General features: G+C 29.5%; 3 protein-coding genes across 5 annotated transcripts in view; 2 read left to right on the top strand and 1 right to left on the bottom strand.

Moving 5' to 3' along the window:
• The window catches only part of LOC138179837 (uncharacterized), a 70,779-nt gene extending 67,526 nt beyond the window's left edge, over window positions 1-3,253 (top strand). For all 3 annotated transcript variants that reach the window (XM_069113012.1, XM_069113010.1, XM_069113011.1), the window contains one exon: window positions 87-3,253. In XM_069113012.1, the coding sequence (XP_068969113.1) occupies window positions 87-296 (210 nt within the window). In that variant the 3' untranslated portion in view covers window positions 297-3,253. The remainder of the gene's footprint in view (window positions 1-86) is intronic.
• Window positions 3,254-6,777: 3,524 nt separating this feature from the next.
• Window positions 6,778-9,894, bottom strand: LOC138179838 (peptidyl-prolyl cis-trans isomerase). The gene is made up of 3 exons (XM_069113013.1): window positions 9,572-9,894; window positions 8,002-8,355; window positions 6,778-7,715 (listed from the first exon to the last, which is right to left on the bottom strand). The coding sequence occupies exons 1-3, from the start codon at window positions 9,773-9,775 to the stop codon at window positions 7,644-7,646; spliced, it is 630 nt and encodes a 209-aa protein (XP_068969114.1). The 5' UTR covers window positions 9,776-9,894; the 3' UTR covers window positions 6,778-7,643.
• A 1,639-nt stretch (window positions 9,895-11,533) lies between these two features.
• LOC138179831 (cell division cycle and apoptosis regulator protein 1) lies at window positions 11,534-20,183 on the top strand. The gene is made up of 15 exons (XM_069112993.1): window positions 11,534-11,701; window positions 12,325-12,452; window positions 12,628-12,899; window positions 12,977-13,228; window positions 13,374-13,637; window positions 13,740-13,965; window positions 14,053-14,330; window positions 15,043-15,298; window positions 16,277-16,342; window positions 16,417-16,620; window positions 16,717-16,896; window positions 17,002-17,352; window positions 17,434-17,803; window positions 17,890-18,233; window positions 18,331-20,183. The coding sequence occupies exons 1-15, from the start codon at window positions 11,644-11,646 to the stop codon at window positions 18,613-18,615; spliced, it is 3,534 nt and encodes a 1,177-aa protein (XP_068969094.1). The 5' UTR covers window positions 11,534-11,643; the 3' UTR covers window positions 18,616-20,183.

Genomic DNA, 20,183 nt, shown 5'->3' with positions numbered 1-20,183 from the left:
ATGCGAAATCTCGTTTCATAAAAATTTTCATTCAAATACGTAAACACATAATATTCATAAATTTGTAAGAACAATTTTGTTCGTAGGTATTGGGTAGCGCAATTGAGAAGATTTTAACGGCACAAAGGGGAAACGATACGGAGGCATCCGGATCGAGCGGAAAGCCCTCGGTATCTCCGAACAAACCAAGGTCAGGCAAAGTGGCAAGTTGGTTTTCAAGTACCAAGGACCAAGAACAAACGGAATCCTGCGAACCGTCTATCTGTTCTTCCCTGAAGGACCTATTCGTCAAGTAGTATGGAAGCACAAATGCGAGTCTCTCTCGTTTAATCAACGCTTCTTCATTTAAGGATTTATTCAAAGATTAACGCGACCTAATAGATGACTGACAATCTCGTTTAACTCAAATTAACGAGCCATACTTTCCTTGTACTTTCTTATTGCTATAACCCTACGATATTCTTTTATCATTTCTGTCGATTTTAATCTCACACAAATATCCATGAAATATGTATACAGTAGTTGACGAAAATATTCGAACACTCGTTATATGATAGAAGATTTTTACGAATATATATTATGTACGTTAGTCTTTTTCTCACTTCACTGTAATGAGACATGTCTATCATGATTACACCGGTAAAAATTGAAACCAATTTGAAAATGTATATATGGAAGTTAGAAGATGCTTATTGCAAACGTAAACATAGCAAAAAAATAATATTCAGTGTGAAGAGTAATTTTAAACATATGATTGATTAGGGGTAAAAATGGTCCTACTAAAAATATTGTGACTTATTTATACAATACATAATTAACTGTCCAAATACCGATGGTAATCAATAAGCATCTTATAATTTCTATTTACGTTTGTATTAGGGTGTTCCAAAAGTTTCTTTCGTTTTATAAGGAAATAATAGATGCACGACACTTTTTGTTTTATATTATTTTATCGAATTATGTATGATCCATTTTGTAGTAATAGAATAAAACGAAAGAAACTTTTGGGACAGCCTAATGCATTTTCAGATTCATGAAAGGCTTCAACAAAATATTCATGAAAAGTTTCTGTAAGCGTCCGAGTACTTTCGTGAGCCGCTGTATGTATAATAATTCATTACAATGTTAGTGATAGCTTGGAAATCGAACTATTTTTATTGTACATCTTTTTACTTTCCATATTACACTCATAGATACTCTAAAACGCCGCGATACTAACTCTTATCTATCATGTTTACGAATGCGTATTATTCGTGAAACCGCTTCTGATTTTACGGAAATTTTGCAGTTGCTTGATGAATGAAACAGATTTGTTAAGAGAATCACATGTTATAGATACCTGAACTGTGATTTATTTAATATATCTCTTCTAATTTGTTATCCTGCAACATTTCCATGTTTTACGACGTTTTTAAATTAAATTTCACGAGTTTATTTTCCTTAAGCTAAAGACGATGCTCGTGAAATATTTATTTCTGAAGTAACAAGTAAAAATATAGCTTACATATTGCTTGTATTTAATCATGTATTACGATTAATCCTGTTGCGATCCTCGTATATTTCAGTTAGGCTCTGGTTTTAGTAAACAAGAAAGATTTATAATATCTTAAGAGGATGTTTAACATGAAATGGAAAAGTCATGCTAGTAAGAAGTTCTTCATATTTTTCTTCAGGTTTAAAATATTTTTTAATGTTGTGAAAAAATTGGGTTGAAAATGAATAAAAGGGTGCAACAGGGTATTTAAACAAACTAATATCTCTTATATGAATAAGTTGAGTGAAATATTATAAATTATTTTCACAAAAAGACACCCATTTTTATTATTGCTTTCTAAACAAAATTCAATATGATTTGTTATAACTGTAATAGGAAGTTTCTTTAACTAACGTTTAGTTATCGATCTTATTTTTATTGAAGTTTAACAATACTGTTCAATGTTAATAATTGTTAATTTGTAAGTGAAGGGTAATTCCAACGAAGAAAGATATCACCATCATTTGCAAACAGATAGTTTCAGATAAAATCAACATTGGTACTGCAAACTTAAGAGATTGTAAACCTAATATGTATTGTATCGCAAAGCGGGATTCATGGTGAAAAATTAAATATAAAAGTCCATGAAATTTCGCAGATTTAAACATCTCAGTGGATACAGCTTTCAGCAAATAAATGTGGGCAAAAGTTTTGTCAATCTCTATATTTAAATAACGTATGATATTTAATTCCACAGTATAATTAAACAAAGATTCGAAGCTGAAAATTTCGAAATATAATTGAACAATATATCGTACAATAAATGTTATATGATGTTCCGTAAAGGAGAATTGCGTTTTTATGAAGAGGATCAAAGGTAAAAGAGATTGTTGTTGAACGATACGATCGTTTCGAAATTCCATTTTGATCTTGTGTATGTATAGTGTATCCCGTACAAAAGATGTTACAACAAGCGTCCAGTCATAATGTGAAACATTAATCAAAATTTCTAATCTCCAGTGTTTCAAACCCCAGAACTCATTTTAATAAATATAAGAAGGACAAATTACATTCAATTTGATTTTTCTAATTCTCTCATTAATAATTAAATATGAGCGTCAATCAATCAATAGTTCATAATACACGGTGCGTGTATAACATTCATCTGATTTCAATTAACTTACGTTTAAGCAAAATAATTATTTAAACTAGCTTATCATTCACATTATTACACATTTTAATTGTATATATATCTAGTACAACATAGAATGTTTTAGGATTATGAGTATTTATTTAATTTTTAAGAAGGACAATAAGATTTAATACATGTACACAGTAGTTAAAAATATGAAATCCAGTCGCTTTTACATTAAGTAGCATTTCCTCGTAAATGAACATACAAAAGATAAATGTCAATAACTATAGATGCCTGTTTAATGTTTCTTTTTTGTTACGATTATATATGTAAAATTAGTTCTTGTAATGAATACTGCTTATAGGAATAAGGATTATTTTTCACTTGAAATAAGTTTGCTTTGATGTTTTAAATGACTGAATAAAATGCGGACAAAATATTTTAACCCTACACGTAAAGATTCAAATACGTTACATACAATAACTATAAGAATATATTACAAAAACGTAAGAATTTGTACTTTAGATAGCAATGCGTTTAAAAGTTATTTTATGAATTCACTTTATTAATTACTGATTAAAAATCTCCACCATTTTCAGTAAAATGTCAAGAAAGTATAAAAAAAATACAACAAAAGTAGAAAACAGTTAATTTTGTAATATAAATTTATAGTCTGCCGAATTAATACTCATATTTCTAAAACAGGGTCTATACACTTTCAAAATTTCAATCAAATCATATGCACAGTATTTCTTTTATCTCATATTCTAATTTCACCACATTGAATTTTCTAAAGAAAGATGATCTATTTATTTTAGACAACACAAATCCTTTACTTTAGATATGCAAAGTCAAATGTATTTTTGTCAATAAAGACACAAAAAATCTTAGACGTCTAAATGTCAGCTTTAAGAACAGTAGACTTGCCTACCTTCAAACTTAAATCTCCTTTCCAGTAGTAAAACTTAAATAACATTAACAACGGCAGTAATATTTACACCTAAAGATGAAGGATATTAGACTTCGATTACAATACAAGTAACTCAATAAATATGTATCTAGGTACGATGGTTAAGGAATAACGATTCGTCATTCTTTATTCCAACGCTTAACGCTATCCTTCTTTCAACAAATACAATCCTAGAAGAATGCCGCTGAAGAAAAATGTTATGCGTGTATTTATTTGCCTTTGCGGGTCGAAGGTTTATTAAATTATTAAATGAAAATATTAAATGAAAATGAAGGTTTATTAAATGATTGTAATATATTATATAAATATATATATATACGCATACATATATAAATATGTATAATTATGTGTATAAAAATTGACATGTATATATATATATGTATATATATATACTTTTAATAATGACTTAATTTGTATAGTAAAAACATAGCTGAAATCTCATGTAAGATTGTTGGGATGTACGTGACATTTTTGTTGCATCATTGATCATCGTTATACTTTGAAAAATAATTAAGGAAGCGAACAATGCGTGAACGATTATGGCAGTTTTATTAATAAACGAACGTTTAGCAGAGAACATGGATTTAATGGATATGTAAATGTTTCATTAAATATAACTGTTACGTACATAATAATATGTTGTTACCTGTATGAAATAACGTTGATATAATACTCATATTGTATTTATGGTTTCACCTTTCACAGAATTAATAAAATCTGCGGAGATTTAAACGTATGCTCTCCCTTTCATTCTATGAGGATTGAACATTTAGAAGATTTTATGAAAATGTACTAAAAAAGAATCAGGAGCATCTGTTTCTTTTTTTTTTTTTTTTTTTAATATGTTGATTGCCACGCGATTTTTATACGTATTTTGTCCTGGTTAGATAGATTAAAGCGTACCATACCAAAACATTTCATTCTTGCAAAATATTCTAATGTATTTGCGTACCTTTTCTTTGACACTGTTATCTAAATCATTCACATTGCCGACCATTTTTTAGACCATGACATTTATCCTATTTTTATCATTCTAAAAAATTTAGTTGAGAGACGTAGGTCACCGACGAACACCTTAACACTCAACGTGTTGAAGAATTAAATTTGAAATTTATAGTGCCACAATCTCAATGACTATTTCTACTTTCATGTAGGTACCGATTTAGTTAACCAGAAAATTACAAATATGTACCATTTTAATATGAATATAAATAGAAACAGTGCAAAATATGCTTGTATCCCAGGACAACATGAATTTGTTAAATTAATGAAATAAATCATACCTTTTTCTCTTGTGTATCGTATTTTCGATATATGATATAATAAAATAACAATCATTTTCGCTTTAAATTTAAATTCACCTGGAATGTCAAAAAATGTCGAAAAAGGGATTTGGCAGAATGGATATAACAAATCGTTTAACTGTTTTAAATAATAAAGCTCTGAAAAGAATCTAAAAACTGTATCATTATACTCCTAATTTATTTTCGATTTTTAAATTTACAAAACATCTTACGACTAAATAACCTTGATCTTAAACGAGATAAAAGTATTCTTCTTCCTTATCGTATGTATTACTGTTCAAACAATACCTTTATAAATATAAACATACATTTTATTAAAAGGAAATTATTTTATAACTGTGATGATTAAGTTTCATTACGTAAAAACTTATCTGCCGCATAGATATTACGAGCAAAAGTATGAAGAATTGGAATTGACATCATAATGTGTTTGCGACACATTGATATAGATAAGCTGTAAATAAATAATAAGTAGGAGCAAGTCAGAAATGTTATATATCTATAATAAAATAAATAATACAGTGCAAACATGTTTCCTATTTATGATTTTAAATCACGCTTATCTACGCTTATCACTCATTTATATAATTTTATAACATTCATAATTTAAGCAATCTAATCTATTACGACACATAATATAAATAGTTTTATCATTATTTCAACAAGATTCCGTACAGAAGTGTACGTTAGAAATATAATTTTCCTTCTAAGATTCTAATATGTAATTGCATTTAATGAATACCACAAACAGTAGAGATGCAAATTTTATTGTATAAAAAAAATGTAAAATTCTTACACTTAGTTTCTATCGTTCACAGACAAAATATTTCATCTTCTAAACAAATTTTCTTACAATATACTAATTAATAATAAATGTTTAGTTCTTTCGATACTAATATTAACTAAACAAACAATTATAATTGTTTATAGTCAACAGATCAGTAATACTATGTAAATCAATTTGCAAAAGTAATGTAATGCTTCATTCCCAAAGACAAAATTAAAAACGTATTCTAATTATAAATAAGCTTCCAATAATTTTAAATAATATTAGTTTTCCAATTTTCATGAAAATAGAAATATAATTTTTCTATATTATAGTGACATAAGCAAAGAAAATATCATTAAAATTTAGTCGTAACAAAATAATTTTAGCAATGTTTAGTAATTATATGTCATACGATATTATTAAGACATTATAGTTATGCTTCATATGAAATTTCTTTTATACATTTTTTTATTCTTTTTCTTCCTTGTTTTATCACTAGACGTGGAAAGATCCATACTACAGGATTTATTTACGTACCTTTCTATTTTTAAATGCCTACGTTAGTTATAGATATAAAAAAATATAAACCAAGTTGCAATACATCATACATTTTTAATCCACAACTTAACTTCTAAGAAAAACTAAAAATTATGAAATATACTTATTTGTTAATTAAAATGATCTATGTGACCATAGGTTATTATAAAAACCACCTTGAAAATTTATTTTTATCACTTTAACATAATGTTTAAGGTTTATTTTCCATCCAATTTTTTACATTATCGCTTTCTTATTATCAAATTAATTTCATTGTAATTGAACGAATGAAAAAGCTGGATATCATGAAAAGTAAAAATATCTAAAAAATTCAAAAATAAATAGAAATTCTACCAACTTTTGTTCTGAGTTCATTAATTGTTCAATAATTCAATAAGAATGTTAATAGTAAAAATAGAAATAATTGCAAATTATAATATTATTTCCAAATGCTTTCTGTTTATATTAGAATATAAATTCATTAATATCAAAAGAAATTTTACATTGTAGAAACAAATTATAAAATTTAGTGAAACGAATCCGCCGAAATATAGGAATTCATACTTTGTGATAGTAAACGTACAACAATTACTTCTGAAAACAATTTTATTTTATAGAAATCCCAATTACTGTGACCGCTGCAACTACATCTTTCAATGTTAGTGTTACATTAGAAGAAGATGGAATTATCTAAAGGCATTATCTTATGGTTTACGCTAATCAAACCTCTATTACCAATCTGTGCTTAGAAATGGGATGGTGTATACATATCAAAACGAATAATGCCCTAGATAATGAGCATTATTTTGGTGGTTCTAAGTATAAAAGCACAATAGAAAAGTTAAAATATCGTAACGTCACAGATAAATGCATTATACAGTAATCATGTAACACTCACTAATTATTCATGGACCTTAGAAATGTAAGTAAATGCTTACGAATTTTATTCTTATTAGATACTAAAATATGAATAGTACACACAGGAAAGTTTTATAAGACGTACAGTTCATATATGTACGTTTTACTGTGATATACCATTTAATACCATTAAAGGATCAATATTTCATGGAAGAATGTGGATCTAAATCTTTTTCATTTGTTTTACATTCCACTTTAATATAGGAGAAGTATGTTGCTTATTGCAGGTAATAATAAACAAGAAATTGAAGTTTTTTATAATTAAAAAACAGACAGAACAAGAAATTATCTCATTAGATTCTATTTCATTGTATATTCCAATTTTAATTAATTGTAATAAAAAAAATAATACAATGCACTTGATTTGTTAATACCAAATTAAGGTAAATATACACTTTTTTAAATATGGAAACTAAATCCATAATATTAAGGGAAAATGGTGATGATTAGAATGAATGAGTCATACAATAAAGATAGCAACAGTTGTATGCAACAGCTAAATAAAAATGCAGTCATTAGAGTATCTAGTCAAACAATTACAGTTCTCCACTGTCAGCTACTACAATTTTTTTGGAAGTCTTTCCACTTTGAGATCCCATACTTTCCAACTGAAAAAAAGATACACATATTATATTCTTCCTTATAAAAACAATAAGTAATACGCGCTATGTTAAAGTATCAACCTCTTTTTAAATTAAAAACTGCAAGATAGAAGCAATGAAAGTATTAATTTACTCTTTATCAAGTTATAATATAGAAAAGCAAAATAAATGTTTATTAAAGGAAATATTAAAACAAATAAGAAAAAACAAATATTCTTTCTCTGCTATAATATCTATTCATAAAATACAATAAAATAAAATAAAAGACGAAAAATATGATTATATTACATACTTTTCTAACAACATCCATTCCTTCGATAACTTTTCCAAATACAACGTGTTTGCCATCAAGCCAGCTTGTTTTGGCACTGGTGATGAAGAACTGACTACCATTTGTATTTGGACCTGCATTTGCCATGGAAAGAATACCAGGTTCGGTGTGTTTCAACGTAAAGTTTTCATCATCAAATCTCGTGCCATAGATGGACCTTCCACCAGTGCCATTGTGGTTGGTGAAATCACCTCCTTGGCACATGAAGTTTGGAATCACTCTATGGAAACTGCTTCCTTTATAACCAAAGCCCTTCTCACCAGTACAAAGAACTCTAAAATTCTCTGCTGTTTTGGGGACAATATCACTCCTCAACTGAAAATTTAATACGATTCTTTTAAAAAATGGAAATAAAAATGTAGTTATGCTTTACATACACACAATAACATTTGCACTTATATAAATCACTACTTCTAAAATTTAAAGAAAAGTTAGTTAATTATGATCATCAAAAATAAATTGCTGATAATAATTAATATAGGATATAATACAACGATGCCATAATCTACAAGTCATTCTTTTAACCGTTTGAATCCCAGGGGTCTTTGAAAAAACAGGGTCGAAAAATCCCGAACAGCGCGATAGCGCTTGTCTTAATCGATTGCGAAGAGAAACAAGCGGCGCAATAGCGCTCATCATATTTGTTATTTTATGAAATACATATATATTATTATATATACGTATTATTAGTTTATAAATATTTCAAGTTTTGTTCAATAAAAGTTATTGAGAAGATAACAATGAAACACAAAATATCGTCAGTCGTCCGTATCGTTCAAATGTATTAGTACTTTTTGACACAAAATCTAAACAGCGCGATCGCGCTGCTTAGGACTCAAATGGTTAAGGTATAATGTATAGATTTGATTTATTGAAGTGAAAAATTAATCTATTTATATAACAACATATATGTGTAGCATCAATAACTAAATTTATAGCATAGTAAGAAACTCAGTACAGTATAATATAATAAAAAACGTTCAGACTTAAATGCAAATGAAATTGTATTACCACTTCCACTGTATCTATGACGTATTCGCAATTTGTTCACATCTCTTTTTGCTTTTTTTTCCACCTCCTCAATAAATTACAAAAAAAGATGTAACCGTAATATTTTAATCTTATACAACACTTGTAACTCTCAAAATAATTCCTAAAAACATATTTCGTAGTCGCGCATTCAAGTTTCACCTGTGCGGAATACGTAATCAAACGTGTCAGCAGCAATCGGTGAATGGAAAATTTTACGATTCACTGCAGATCAAAAGAATGAGTAACGCAATACACGTTACATCTATCCGAATTATACTTTGCTACATCAAGTAAATGAAGATTCCATTTTATTGATACAAAATAAAAGTTTTAAACAATAAAAATATGCGTGATAACGATTCTGAAGGAAATTCCAATCGAAAATCATCTCACATAACCGGCTTTCAAGAAAATCCAAGATGGCCAATCATGCCGGGATTCCGACGACAACACATTTAAGAAGTGAAAACCATATTAATCGTGCACAATTTTCACTCACCTCCATTACGATGCGACCCACGGGTTTATTATCCGCGGTCATGTCAAAGAAAACGCGCGGCAGACTCATATTTTCTGCAACAGTGGCGAAACTCCGTGCGAGCAATGCGAAAGACGATCGTCTCGGCCGGGCGGTGGCTCCCAAATGGCTCAAATGGCTGAAGGTCGAATCAATTGACAGCCGGCAGATCGATCTCAACGCCATGTTCAAACTTTGTTACCTGAAAAATCAATTTCAAACGGCTCGATCTTTCGTTTCTACCGAGCAATATAGCTCCTATTATTTTCCAAAGACGATCAGTTATGATTTCAAGAAATTATTATGTAATAAAATGGCAGTTTTCCGTTTAATATCGATAATTATTGAACGACGAGCATGCTCCCTAAAGTTAGCCAATAAGATACGACATCTTCCATGACCATGTGAAATGACCAATAGCATGTTATGTTTTTGATCGTGTAACGGAAAAGTTATTATTCTATATAAAAGAATATATAAATATTCTATTAAAACTTATGAAATCAAAATAATAATAATAATAATAACAATTAAAGTAAAAGTATAAATGAAAATATAAAATTTACAGAAAATGTTGATTATATTTATAAATGTGAAACAACCAATAATATGCTTTGTTATATAATAAAAAGAACACGTAATATTCATATTGAAACTTATAGAAACGAAAAACTTAATTAGAATAAAATTCTACATGAAAATGTAAAATTTACACAAAACGATAATTCTATTTATAAAATTCATTTTTGTGATTATAATTTCGTGTTGGAAATATTCGTTACGCCGCATTCTTCTGCTTACTTTATAAATTCACGTGATTTTAAATTACATATCTTTATGTGGTTGCGCCTTAAAGTTTCTTAACGTGAGTGGCAAAAATAATGTATGCTATTGTTATTTTTGTTATTGGCGTATAATGCGTATAATACATATCTTCCAATAATTAAGCATATTTTATAATTTGCAAATTATTAAAAATATCCATGATTTAAATTGAATGTTTATATGTTTGCACATAGAATTAAATTATTCATTTTTACGTTATTGAAAAATATTGCAAGCTGTGCGCTAAATTTTATTTAAAATATTAATATTCATGTTAACTACATATATTTATATGTATATTCTCATCAATAGACTGCGGGTTTTTATGCAAATTCATATCTTCGAAAATTAAAAAAGTAGAACTTCGATAGAAAATTGTTAAATATTTCTTTATAGCATTGTTTCCTATAAATGCATAAAAATATGCAATCTAGTTATTAAATTCTTATCTTTTGTTTCGTTGATACTTTTTTAATTATAGCTTATTACCGGGAACCTTGTTTCACTTCGTAATGGAAAAGAGAGCATGCAATTACACTAATATGACTCATTTAACGTAACTAAAGGATGTTATGTCATGAATTGCCTTGGATCTTGATAATCTTTTGATTGTGGACCAATCATGATTCTGTTCTATTTTATTGTGTATCTACCGCCGGACATGACGTTTTCATGTCATTATCGCCATAATAGAGTAAAAATATATCACTTGAATTTTCTATCAATATATTATTCAATAAAATCACATTTAAACAATCGATTATTACCTTAGATTTAAAACTACTTTTCTCGAAAATACACAAATTTAAGTACATTAAAATATTAAATACCAACTTTCGATAATAAAACTGTAACTGTTTCTATCGAGTCTGAATGTAACGAGTATGCTTCCTATGCTTCTATTGTGCGTCTGACAATCAGTACATAACAGAATCAAATTAAAATTTAAAAAATTTTTTTACGATCATTTAAATTCTAATTATTTATTTCTAGACAGTAATTTAGGAAAATTAATTATGCTGCATATTTGAAGTAATATCTATATCGCGTAAAAATTGCATTAAGAACATTTGAAAAATTGAAAATTTAATCTCGCTTCCTGCATAGAGTAACATTTGATTTCAGTAGTATAGGTGAAAAGATGGCGCCCGAGTGAAGGACGCTTAATTAAGTGTAGTCAAAATATCGTTAAATTTGTGTTGTTAATAATATCACATATTCCTTAGGAAATGAGTAATCTTTCACCATTTGGAGGTGGTAAAAACCCACCGTGGGTTCGTAATGCAGGTAAAGTAGTTTTATTACTAATATATGTCTTATTGTCGATCCGTGTGCAAGTCAACAATGTTGCCAAATTTCTGTTACAACTTATACAAGTCAATAAATATATAAAATATTTCTTACCAATATTTTGTGAAATATCAAGTTATTAAAAACTAATTCATAATACATATTTTTAAGTAATAAACATGGAATGCTTTAAAAGAAACAAAATTTTTAGTGTTGCATCTTTAATTTGCAATAGTTATTTTTGAAACAAATGAATTTTTTCTTTTATTTGTAAATATATTTTACTTATATTCATATGAATGCCATACCTGGAGCAATCGTTCTTTAAATATAAATAATGTATTTGTGCAATGTAAATATTTTTATAATTATTGTTTAATTTATATCTCGAAGAAGGAAATTTATTATATGTAACTATGTATTTGTGTATATGAAATTTATTATATGTACTTATGTACAAAAATGTAAGATGTTTGTAGGATATACTACAAATAAACAAACTAATTTATCGATATAAATTGTGCAATGCATTTATAATATGATTGACATATCATAAATAATTAAGTGTAATAATATTTAAATATATAAATTTGGGATATTTTATTTCCATCTATACATAGGACAAGGAATTCAAAACATTCAGCAGCAAATGTTAGGTCAAGCAATGGGTAGTATAGGTGGACAACCTATGGTTCAGTATCAACAACAAACTCAGCAAGTTTATCAACAAAGTTTAGGACTACAACAGGTTAGTATGAATAATAACTTACTTTAGAATATATGTATAAATAATATATTAAGAATATGTAATGCCTTATTATTAATTACATGTTAAATTTTTATTATATCTCATGGTTATCTTTATTAATCTATGTCTATTATAATTTTTATTGATATACATTAACATGTATCTTATAAAATAGCCCAATATAACAATGGCTTCAATGGCAACACTTGGATCTAATTTGCCATCGGGTATAGCTGGTCAATTATATCCACAAGTAGCTACTGTTTCCTATCCACCACCGAGAGCATTAAATACAAATGCATTTCAACCTTCTGTCGCTGGTGTTCCACAGCAAGTACAACAAAATGTACCTTCATCATCTACCAAGCAAAGAGTTTTTACTGGCACAGTTACACAAGTATATGACAACTTTGGTTTTGTGGATGAAGATGTATTCTTTCAAACAAAGTAATGATAGTATACAAGACTGTGTTTATTATATTTGTAAGTTAAAATTTATAATACATGACATTAAACTCTTACAGTGCATGTGTTAAAGGATCTAATCCTGTTGTGGGTGACCGAGTATTGGTGGAAGCATCATATAATCCATCCATGCCATTTAAATGGAGTGCCACTAGAATACAAGTACTTCCTATGGGAAATAATAATAATAACACTAATACACAACAAAATAATCAAGCCACTCGTCAACAACAACAATCACAACCTCAACAGAATCGAACCTCAGGAACATATAATGCTGTACCTCCACCTGCTGAAAATGCTAATAATAGGTAATTAATACTAGGTTAGATTACATACATCTTAATAATAACAGATCATGGTTACATACAAAATTTAGGTATGTCATGTGAACACTTTTTGTAACAAAGTATGTAGTATAATAGTTTTTTTGAAGAGACATATAATTGTTGGTAGATTTACAACTAGTGCAACAAGTGCTAATACAGCTAGTAACCGAAACAAAGTTGGAAGAGTAAGAGAAAGGTCTCCACGCGAACGGAAAAACGAGGAAGAAGAAATTGAGAGAAAAAGGCGTCGTGAAGAAAGAATTAGAGAACGTGAAAAAAAAGAGGAACGTAGTCCGTCAAGGACTAGGAGAAGTAAATCTCCAAGACCAAGACGACGTACCAGAGTTGTGCCACGATACATGGTACAGATACCAAAAATAGCACTTGATTTGTAAGTATATTTTTTACGTGATATTACTAAAAATCATAGTGTTATGTATCACATTCTTGTAATATACTTAAAACAATAAGACTTAATTACTTATTATTTTAGACCCGAAGCAGATGTACTTGAGATAAGAAGACGTTATCAAAATATGTATATTCCTAGCGATTTTTTTTCTACTAATTTCCGATGGGTTGATGCTTTTCCGCCACATATGCCATTTGCCCTTAATAAACCATGCTCTTTTCATGTCATGCACAAGGATGTTGATCCTTATGTCGAAAATTCAGCAGTACTAGAACCTTCAGATGCTGATTATCTTTTCTCTGCAAAGGTTTGTTATATTACAGTTGTAAAAATTATTGGTAAAATAACTTTTGAAATGAATACTTTTTATTAAGTTATACATATTATTTTGTAGGTTATGTTGATATCTATGCCTGCCATGGAAGAAATTTATAAACGGTGTTGTGGTGTGTCTGAGGATAGAGATCCAGATCGCGATTATGTACATCCTACGCGTTTAATAAATTTCTTAGTAGGCTTACGGGGTAAAAACGAAACAATGGCTATTGGTGGACCATGGAGTCCTTCTTTGGATGGTCCTAATCCTGAAAAGGACCCATCGGTATTGATTAGAACAGCAGTAAGGACCTGTAAAGCGCTCACGGGGATAGATCTATCCAGTTGCACTCAGTGGTACGGTTCTCCAAATATTGATACTCTTTTCTACTTTTATTGCTATCTTAAATAGAATTTAAAGCACTACATCGAAAGAGCAACGTGATGCTATCTAGTATTTCTGCCCATTATTGTTCCATTATTCGCCGATACATTGTCAAGTTACTTAAAAAAAGATTATCACAAAAATTAAAAACTCTCATTGGTTGAAAATTTTGGACTCGTCGGCTCCGTCCAGCATTCCATGTTGTATAAATGTATGATACGCACATTCTTTGGATATAACGGCATATAATTTAATTATGTTGAAGACGTGAGATAGAATGTTATAGTGTTAAGAAAGATCCGGCAGGTGTACCATCCGTGAAAGAAAGTAACTTCTAATGCGAGTTCTGAATTGATAACTAAGGTTGTAGCTCAATCTCTACAGAGGAGGTATGTATTTGTTCTATACACGACCGACCGATGGAGATTGCTGCACTGGATCCTGTATCGAGCACCCAGATGATATTCAAGCAGTCGTGGCAGACAAGATCATCACTATTGTTCTATGATCATTGTGACCCATTCAGTTGTGCTTTATCAAACGGTCTACAATGTGCGCTGTGTGTGGCTTTGTATGCAGTGCGTGGGCTTTACGAACAAGCGAACGAACACTTAGCATATAAGGCAAAGCTAAGCGGCATTAACCTGAGTTGACGTTTGGGTATTGTTTTTCCTTGCGGCACAGGTACCGTTTCCTGGAACTCTACTACAGACGTGCAGAAACTACCCACAAGTCGGGGCGAGTGGTGCCCTCTCGCGTTGAAACCGTCATACTATTTCTCCCAGATGTTTGGAGCTGTGTACCCACTAAATTGGAATGGGATGGTCTGCAACTCAGCTATAAGAAACAACTGGAGCGAAAATTGCTGCGTGCTGCCTCTAGTCCCGACGATTTGGATGCTGCCAATGAGACTGATGAGGCTGCCGTCGCTGATCAAAAGGCACTGCCAACATCATCCCATATTACTTTTACCTTTTTATTACATTATATAATCGTGCAACTGTTTTCCCCCATTACTAAACTGGATTTTCAATATAGGCTGTACTTGCTCATTGATCCTATCGTCAAGTGTCTGTTCGTTTCTTGAGCATTTAACTTTTTAATGTTAATTTAGACCACCTAAATGGCTTTTTTTTATTGAATGCTGTCATACTATATAAGTAGTTAATTGCTGTATCAATATTTCAACTTTTATTATTTCAATCCATAAATATATATCAGTTTTATAAAATGACTCAGTAACATATGAATAATGTTGTGACATTGATAAAATTTTAAACCGAATAATTTATTATTTATAGATATATGCATATCATTCTTATATCACATTTTTAGTAGCATTGAGAGAACGGTTTATTATCTATGTAAAATAATGTAATGTGCTTAATATAAAATTGACCTAATAGCTAATTAATTGCTATAGAATCTTAAGATATCTTGATTATCAAAAGATTGTAAAGCAAAGAAAGTTAACATAACAAAAAAGATCAATGAGTAATGTATTGCAAGTATTCCCTTAGCCACTGGCAGTCACATTGCATTAACAAGAGAAGCAAGCAAGCCTAGCTCGGAGAAGAGCACAGCTGAGCCATTCCCTTTCCTGAAACCTTCACCATCATTGATAAATCATTCAAAAATTTCATTTGATAATCGTTATATACAACATTATTGATATTATCCATAACCTATCAACCACACAGACACCAGAGCCAGGACACTATGAGAATCTAGCAGTTACTTGAGTCATACTTGAAGGTCATCGTGAATGGAGAACCGTGTATATCATTAAAATGTGAGAGAGTGATGAAAGAATGAAGAGGGAGTGGTTTCGTTTCGTTATATAGGGGCTGCTTCTGTTTTGTAGTTTTCTATTCTGTTCTTTACTTCTATAACATAATGCACGAATTCTTTTTTTCAGGATGATCCAGTACCAGAGAAGAAGGATCCTACTCATTACTCTGAATTGGATCCAAAATCTATGAATGTTAGTTTCAATGTAATTGATTATAAATATTTTTATCGTTTAGCATGAATTTATACGCCATTGGTTTTATGCAGGTGAATGAACTAAGGCAAGAATTAGCAGCCCGTAATTTAAATTGCAAAGGTTTGAAGTCGCAATTACTTGCAAGACTTATGAAAACAATAACGTCAGAACAAGCGAAAGAAGAGGGACGGCAAGATGATATAGACGAAAACGAAAAAGATATCTCACCTCCACCGAAAGAAGAGGAGGATAAAAAATTCAAGGATATTAAGGATGTAAGATTCTTTATACATATATGTGTAATTTTGCTTTACCTACAAAACATTACAGTAAAATATAAATAATTAACTTTATGTAACATTAATATGCAGCACGATGAAGATAGGAGAAAACTTTGTGAACGTGAACGTGCTGCTCTTGAAAAACGATATACTTTACCCGAATCATCTCATATTATTGTCCATCCATCCAGAATGGCTAAAAGTGGGAAATTTGACTGTACTGTCATGTCTTTGAGCGTTCTTTTAGATTATAGACCAGAAGATACAAAGGTAATTATTTCTTTCTTGTTATACACAAAATATAAATCGCATACCTAGTGTCATATAAATAAACAAATATAAAAATTTATACTTTATCACCATTTTTTTATTCAGGAGCATTCCTTTGAGGTATCACTTTTCGCAGAACTTTTTAACGAGATGTTAATGCGCGATTTTGGTTTCCGAATTTATCGAGCATTATGTAGTCTGCCTGAAAAACCAAAAGAAAAAGACGAAGATAAGAAGAAGGACAAAAAAGATGATAAAAGAGATGAGAAAAAAGATGATAAGAGAAAAGATGATGACAAGAGATGTAATAGGAAAGATGAAAGAAAGGATGACAAACGAAGAGAAGGAAGCAAAGATAAAAAAGATGAAAAAGATGCAAAAAGTAAAACAGATGACAGGGATCGGGAAAAAGAAAAAAATGATGACGATGATGATGATGAGGAAGATGAGTCTGATGTAATTATTTTTAAACATATTAAATATGTGTATGTATCTTATGTTTTCTATAAAAATTTATATAACGATTATATTTTATAGGATGATGATTCGATTAAGGATGGTAGAAGAGATAGGGAAAAAGATGGAAGGAAAAGGAAGATAAAATTGTATACACATGATCCTTATCTCTTACTATCTTTCGTTTATTTCGATCAAACTCATTGTGGTTATATATTTGACAAAGATATAGAAGAACTTATTTATACTTTAGGACTCAATTTATCAAGAGCTCAAGTTCGTAAGTTAGTACAAAAGGTTGTAACAAGGGATTCTTTGCATTATCGTAAATTAACAGACAGGTCGAGGGAAGATGACATAAAGGAGGAAAAGAAAGATGAAAAGGAAACTGATAAAACAGATTCTACTAAGGTAGACAGCGATGAAGAAATATTACGTTCATTAGCACTTGGTATATTTTAAATGTCATTTTAAGTTTTATCATATCCTAATAATTGATACATAACGTATTAATATTTTATTATTTTTATACTTCAGGAAATAAAAAATTGTTACCTGTGTTCGTTGGAAGTGGACCACCATCAAAAAGAGCACGTAGGGAAGATGCGCTTACGGAACAGTCTGAAGAATCAATTGTATCAGAAGGTTTTGTTATGTATAAAGGTTCTTTGTTAGATGTAGAAAAACTTGTTAGCCAGTTACAAAGATCAGAAAAAGCTCGGTTGGATACGGAAGAACGTTTAATGGAATTACAGCATGAGTTGTGCGTAGTAAATGAAAAATCAACAAAACAGGCAAACAATATCAAAGTCCTTTCTGAAGATTTAAAAATATACAAAGACAAATTAAGAAATACGGATGAAAAACTTAGAAAAGTATCGGTAAGTGTATCACTTTTTAATTTGTTTTCTTCCTTGTTTTTTGTTCTTATAATGTAATATTTCAAAAATATACTTATATGATGTTTGTTCTGTGCAGTCTGAATGTCATACATACCTTACAGCAGTAAAAAATATGTATCATATAGCAGCAAAAATGATGCAGTCTGATACGAAAAAGGTGGAAATTGTAGAAATTCAAGATGAAAAAATTGGCGAGGTTAATGGATCGGAGGTTGAAACTAAATTTAAAACGGACACAAGATGGGGTGATAACAAAGTTCCAATAAAAAAGGAATTCGCAGAAACGGATAAAGACAAGAAATGCGACAATAAAGTCTCAATTAAAAAAGAAATAACAGATTCTGACAAAGAAAAGAAATAAAACAAGATTACTTTCTTTATTTATCATAAAAGATGTGAACGCACTTTTGTCAAATTCTAACTGTATTAGTAACAAGGAAATTAAAAATGTGTTTAGTGATAAACAGCACAGGAGGTGAATGGGGCAAGTTTACCCCATATGAAAGTAAAACTGACTTTGAAGACTCTGTTTTATAACTTTTTTCACTCAGTGACAATATGTAGTAAACCTGTTTCTGTGGATATTACTTTAGAAGTAAGGAAGATTACGCGTTCAAGTAATATAAAAATGAGTGATATGAAATAATACAAATATTAGAACGAATGATTAAACTGCAATTTTTCATATAAATTTGTTGAATTTTATGCAAACAGATAAAGTTCTTAGCCTTTGAAATACTAATGTAACTTTGATTTGCCATAAAGTGCCAGGTACTGATAGACAGCTCTATATTGTGATTTCAGAATAAGTTTACATTGAAAATTATTGTTGTATAATAATTAATATACCTCCAAATTTTTACCATTGGGTAAAATCTACATAATTATCGACCAATTTCTTAAAACTTAGTAGCCCTTTTTCTCTTTATTTTGTTTCATGATAAACTGTGATTTATTCAGAAAAGATTTATTATAATGCAATTTTTTTTTGGTAAATTATGTTTAATATAATTGTTAGCGTAGTTGCTTTCATTTGTAGATTATAGCGCCTATAATCCTTATGTGACTTTATGTGGATAATTTAATGATATTTATATAGATAAATATCATTTTGTTTGACAATGGCAATGTATTTGTATTATGTTATAAGTGTATTTATTGCTTTGTACACAGGAGATAGTATGATAAAATAAAACTTTTACGCAATATGTATAACACCAACTGTAAGGTACACACTAATGATTAATTTATGGGATATCGTTAGCATTATTTTTCTCAAATTGCTTATGGAGTGAAACTTTGTCTTTTCTATACTGTAATTACTGTAAATACTTTCACAAAGACGGTACCTAAGAGTAATTTGAACACCAAAGTATCTGTAGAAAATGTAGTATGCAGTGGTCATACCATTATACGTATATATAAACTATAATAATTTATTTAAAAAAGCAGTTGTAAAAAAATTGCATTACAATTTTATATATATATATATCTATGGTTTTTATTAATATTATTTATTTTAACATAAATTTTACCAAAATTTTCATGTTAATTATGATCTAATATGGTAGAAAGATGAGTGCTCATGATGTCCCTCATTTTGAACACACATTGCTCATTATATGAATATGACCTGAATGCATAGAAAATAGGACACAATAATTTTCGAACACCAGTTGTCTTGTGTTCTATTAACAAATGGCCAAGGACACTATTTTGTATAAAATAATCTACTGTAAAGACATTCTCTTTTATAGTTTATTATTAGAAAATTACATCCATGTCAAGAAACCATTAATGTGTTAAAGGTAAATTTATAGGTACGGAGCGGTAAACAAGGTGTATATGAAGTTATAAACATTGTAAAATTCCTTGGCAAGTGATACTTTGAAATATAATGAGATACACGAACAAAATAAATTTTAAACA

This window comes from Bombus flavifrons, chromosome 5 (genome assembly GCF_040668555.2).
Source record: "Bombus flavifrons isolate JBK064 chromosome 5, iyBomFlav1_principal, whole genome shotgun sequence".
Classification (NCBI taxonomy): domain Eukaryota; kingdom Metazoa; phylum Arthropoda; class Insecta; order Hymenoptera; family Apidae; genus Bombus; species Bombus flavifrons.
The sequence above is the reverse complement of the archived record's forward strand: the minus strand, read 5'-3'. Positions and strand labels throughout refer to the sequence as shown.

Bases quoted from the DNA above. Each gene is read 5' to 3' on its own strand.
- LOC138179838 (XM_069113013.1), bottom strand. From the start codon at position 9,775: ATGGCGTTGAGATCGATCTGCCGGCTGTCAATTGATTCGACCTTCAGC. The intron at 8,356-9,571 runs GTGAGTGAAAAT...TTAAATTTTCAG, and splicing joins TGGGTCGCATCGTAATGGAG to TTGAGGAGTGATATTGTCCC. The intron at 7,716-8,001 runs GTATGTAATATA...TCTTTTTTTCAG, and splicing joins GAATGGATGTTGTTAGAAAA to TTGGAAAGTATGGGATCTCA.
- LOC138179831 (XM_069112993.1), top strand. From the start codon at position 11,644: ATGAGTAATCTTTCACCATTTGGAGGTGGTAAAAACCCACCGTGGGTT. The intron at 12,900-12,976 runs GTAATGATAGTA...AAACTCTTACAG, and splicing joins GATGTATTCTTTCAAACAAA to TGCATGTGTTAAAGGATCTA. The intron at 16,343-16,416 runs GTTAGTTTCAAT...GGTTTTATGCAG, and splicing joins TGGATCCAAAATCTATGAAT to GTGAATGAACTAAGGCAAGA.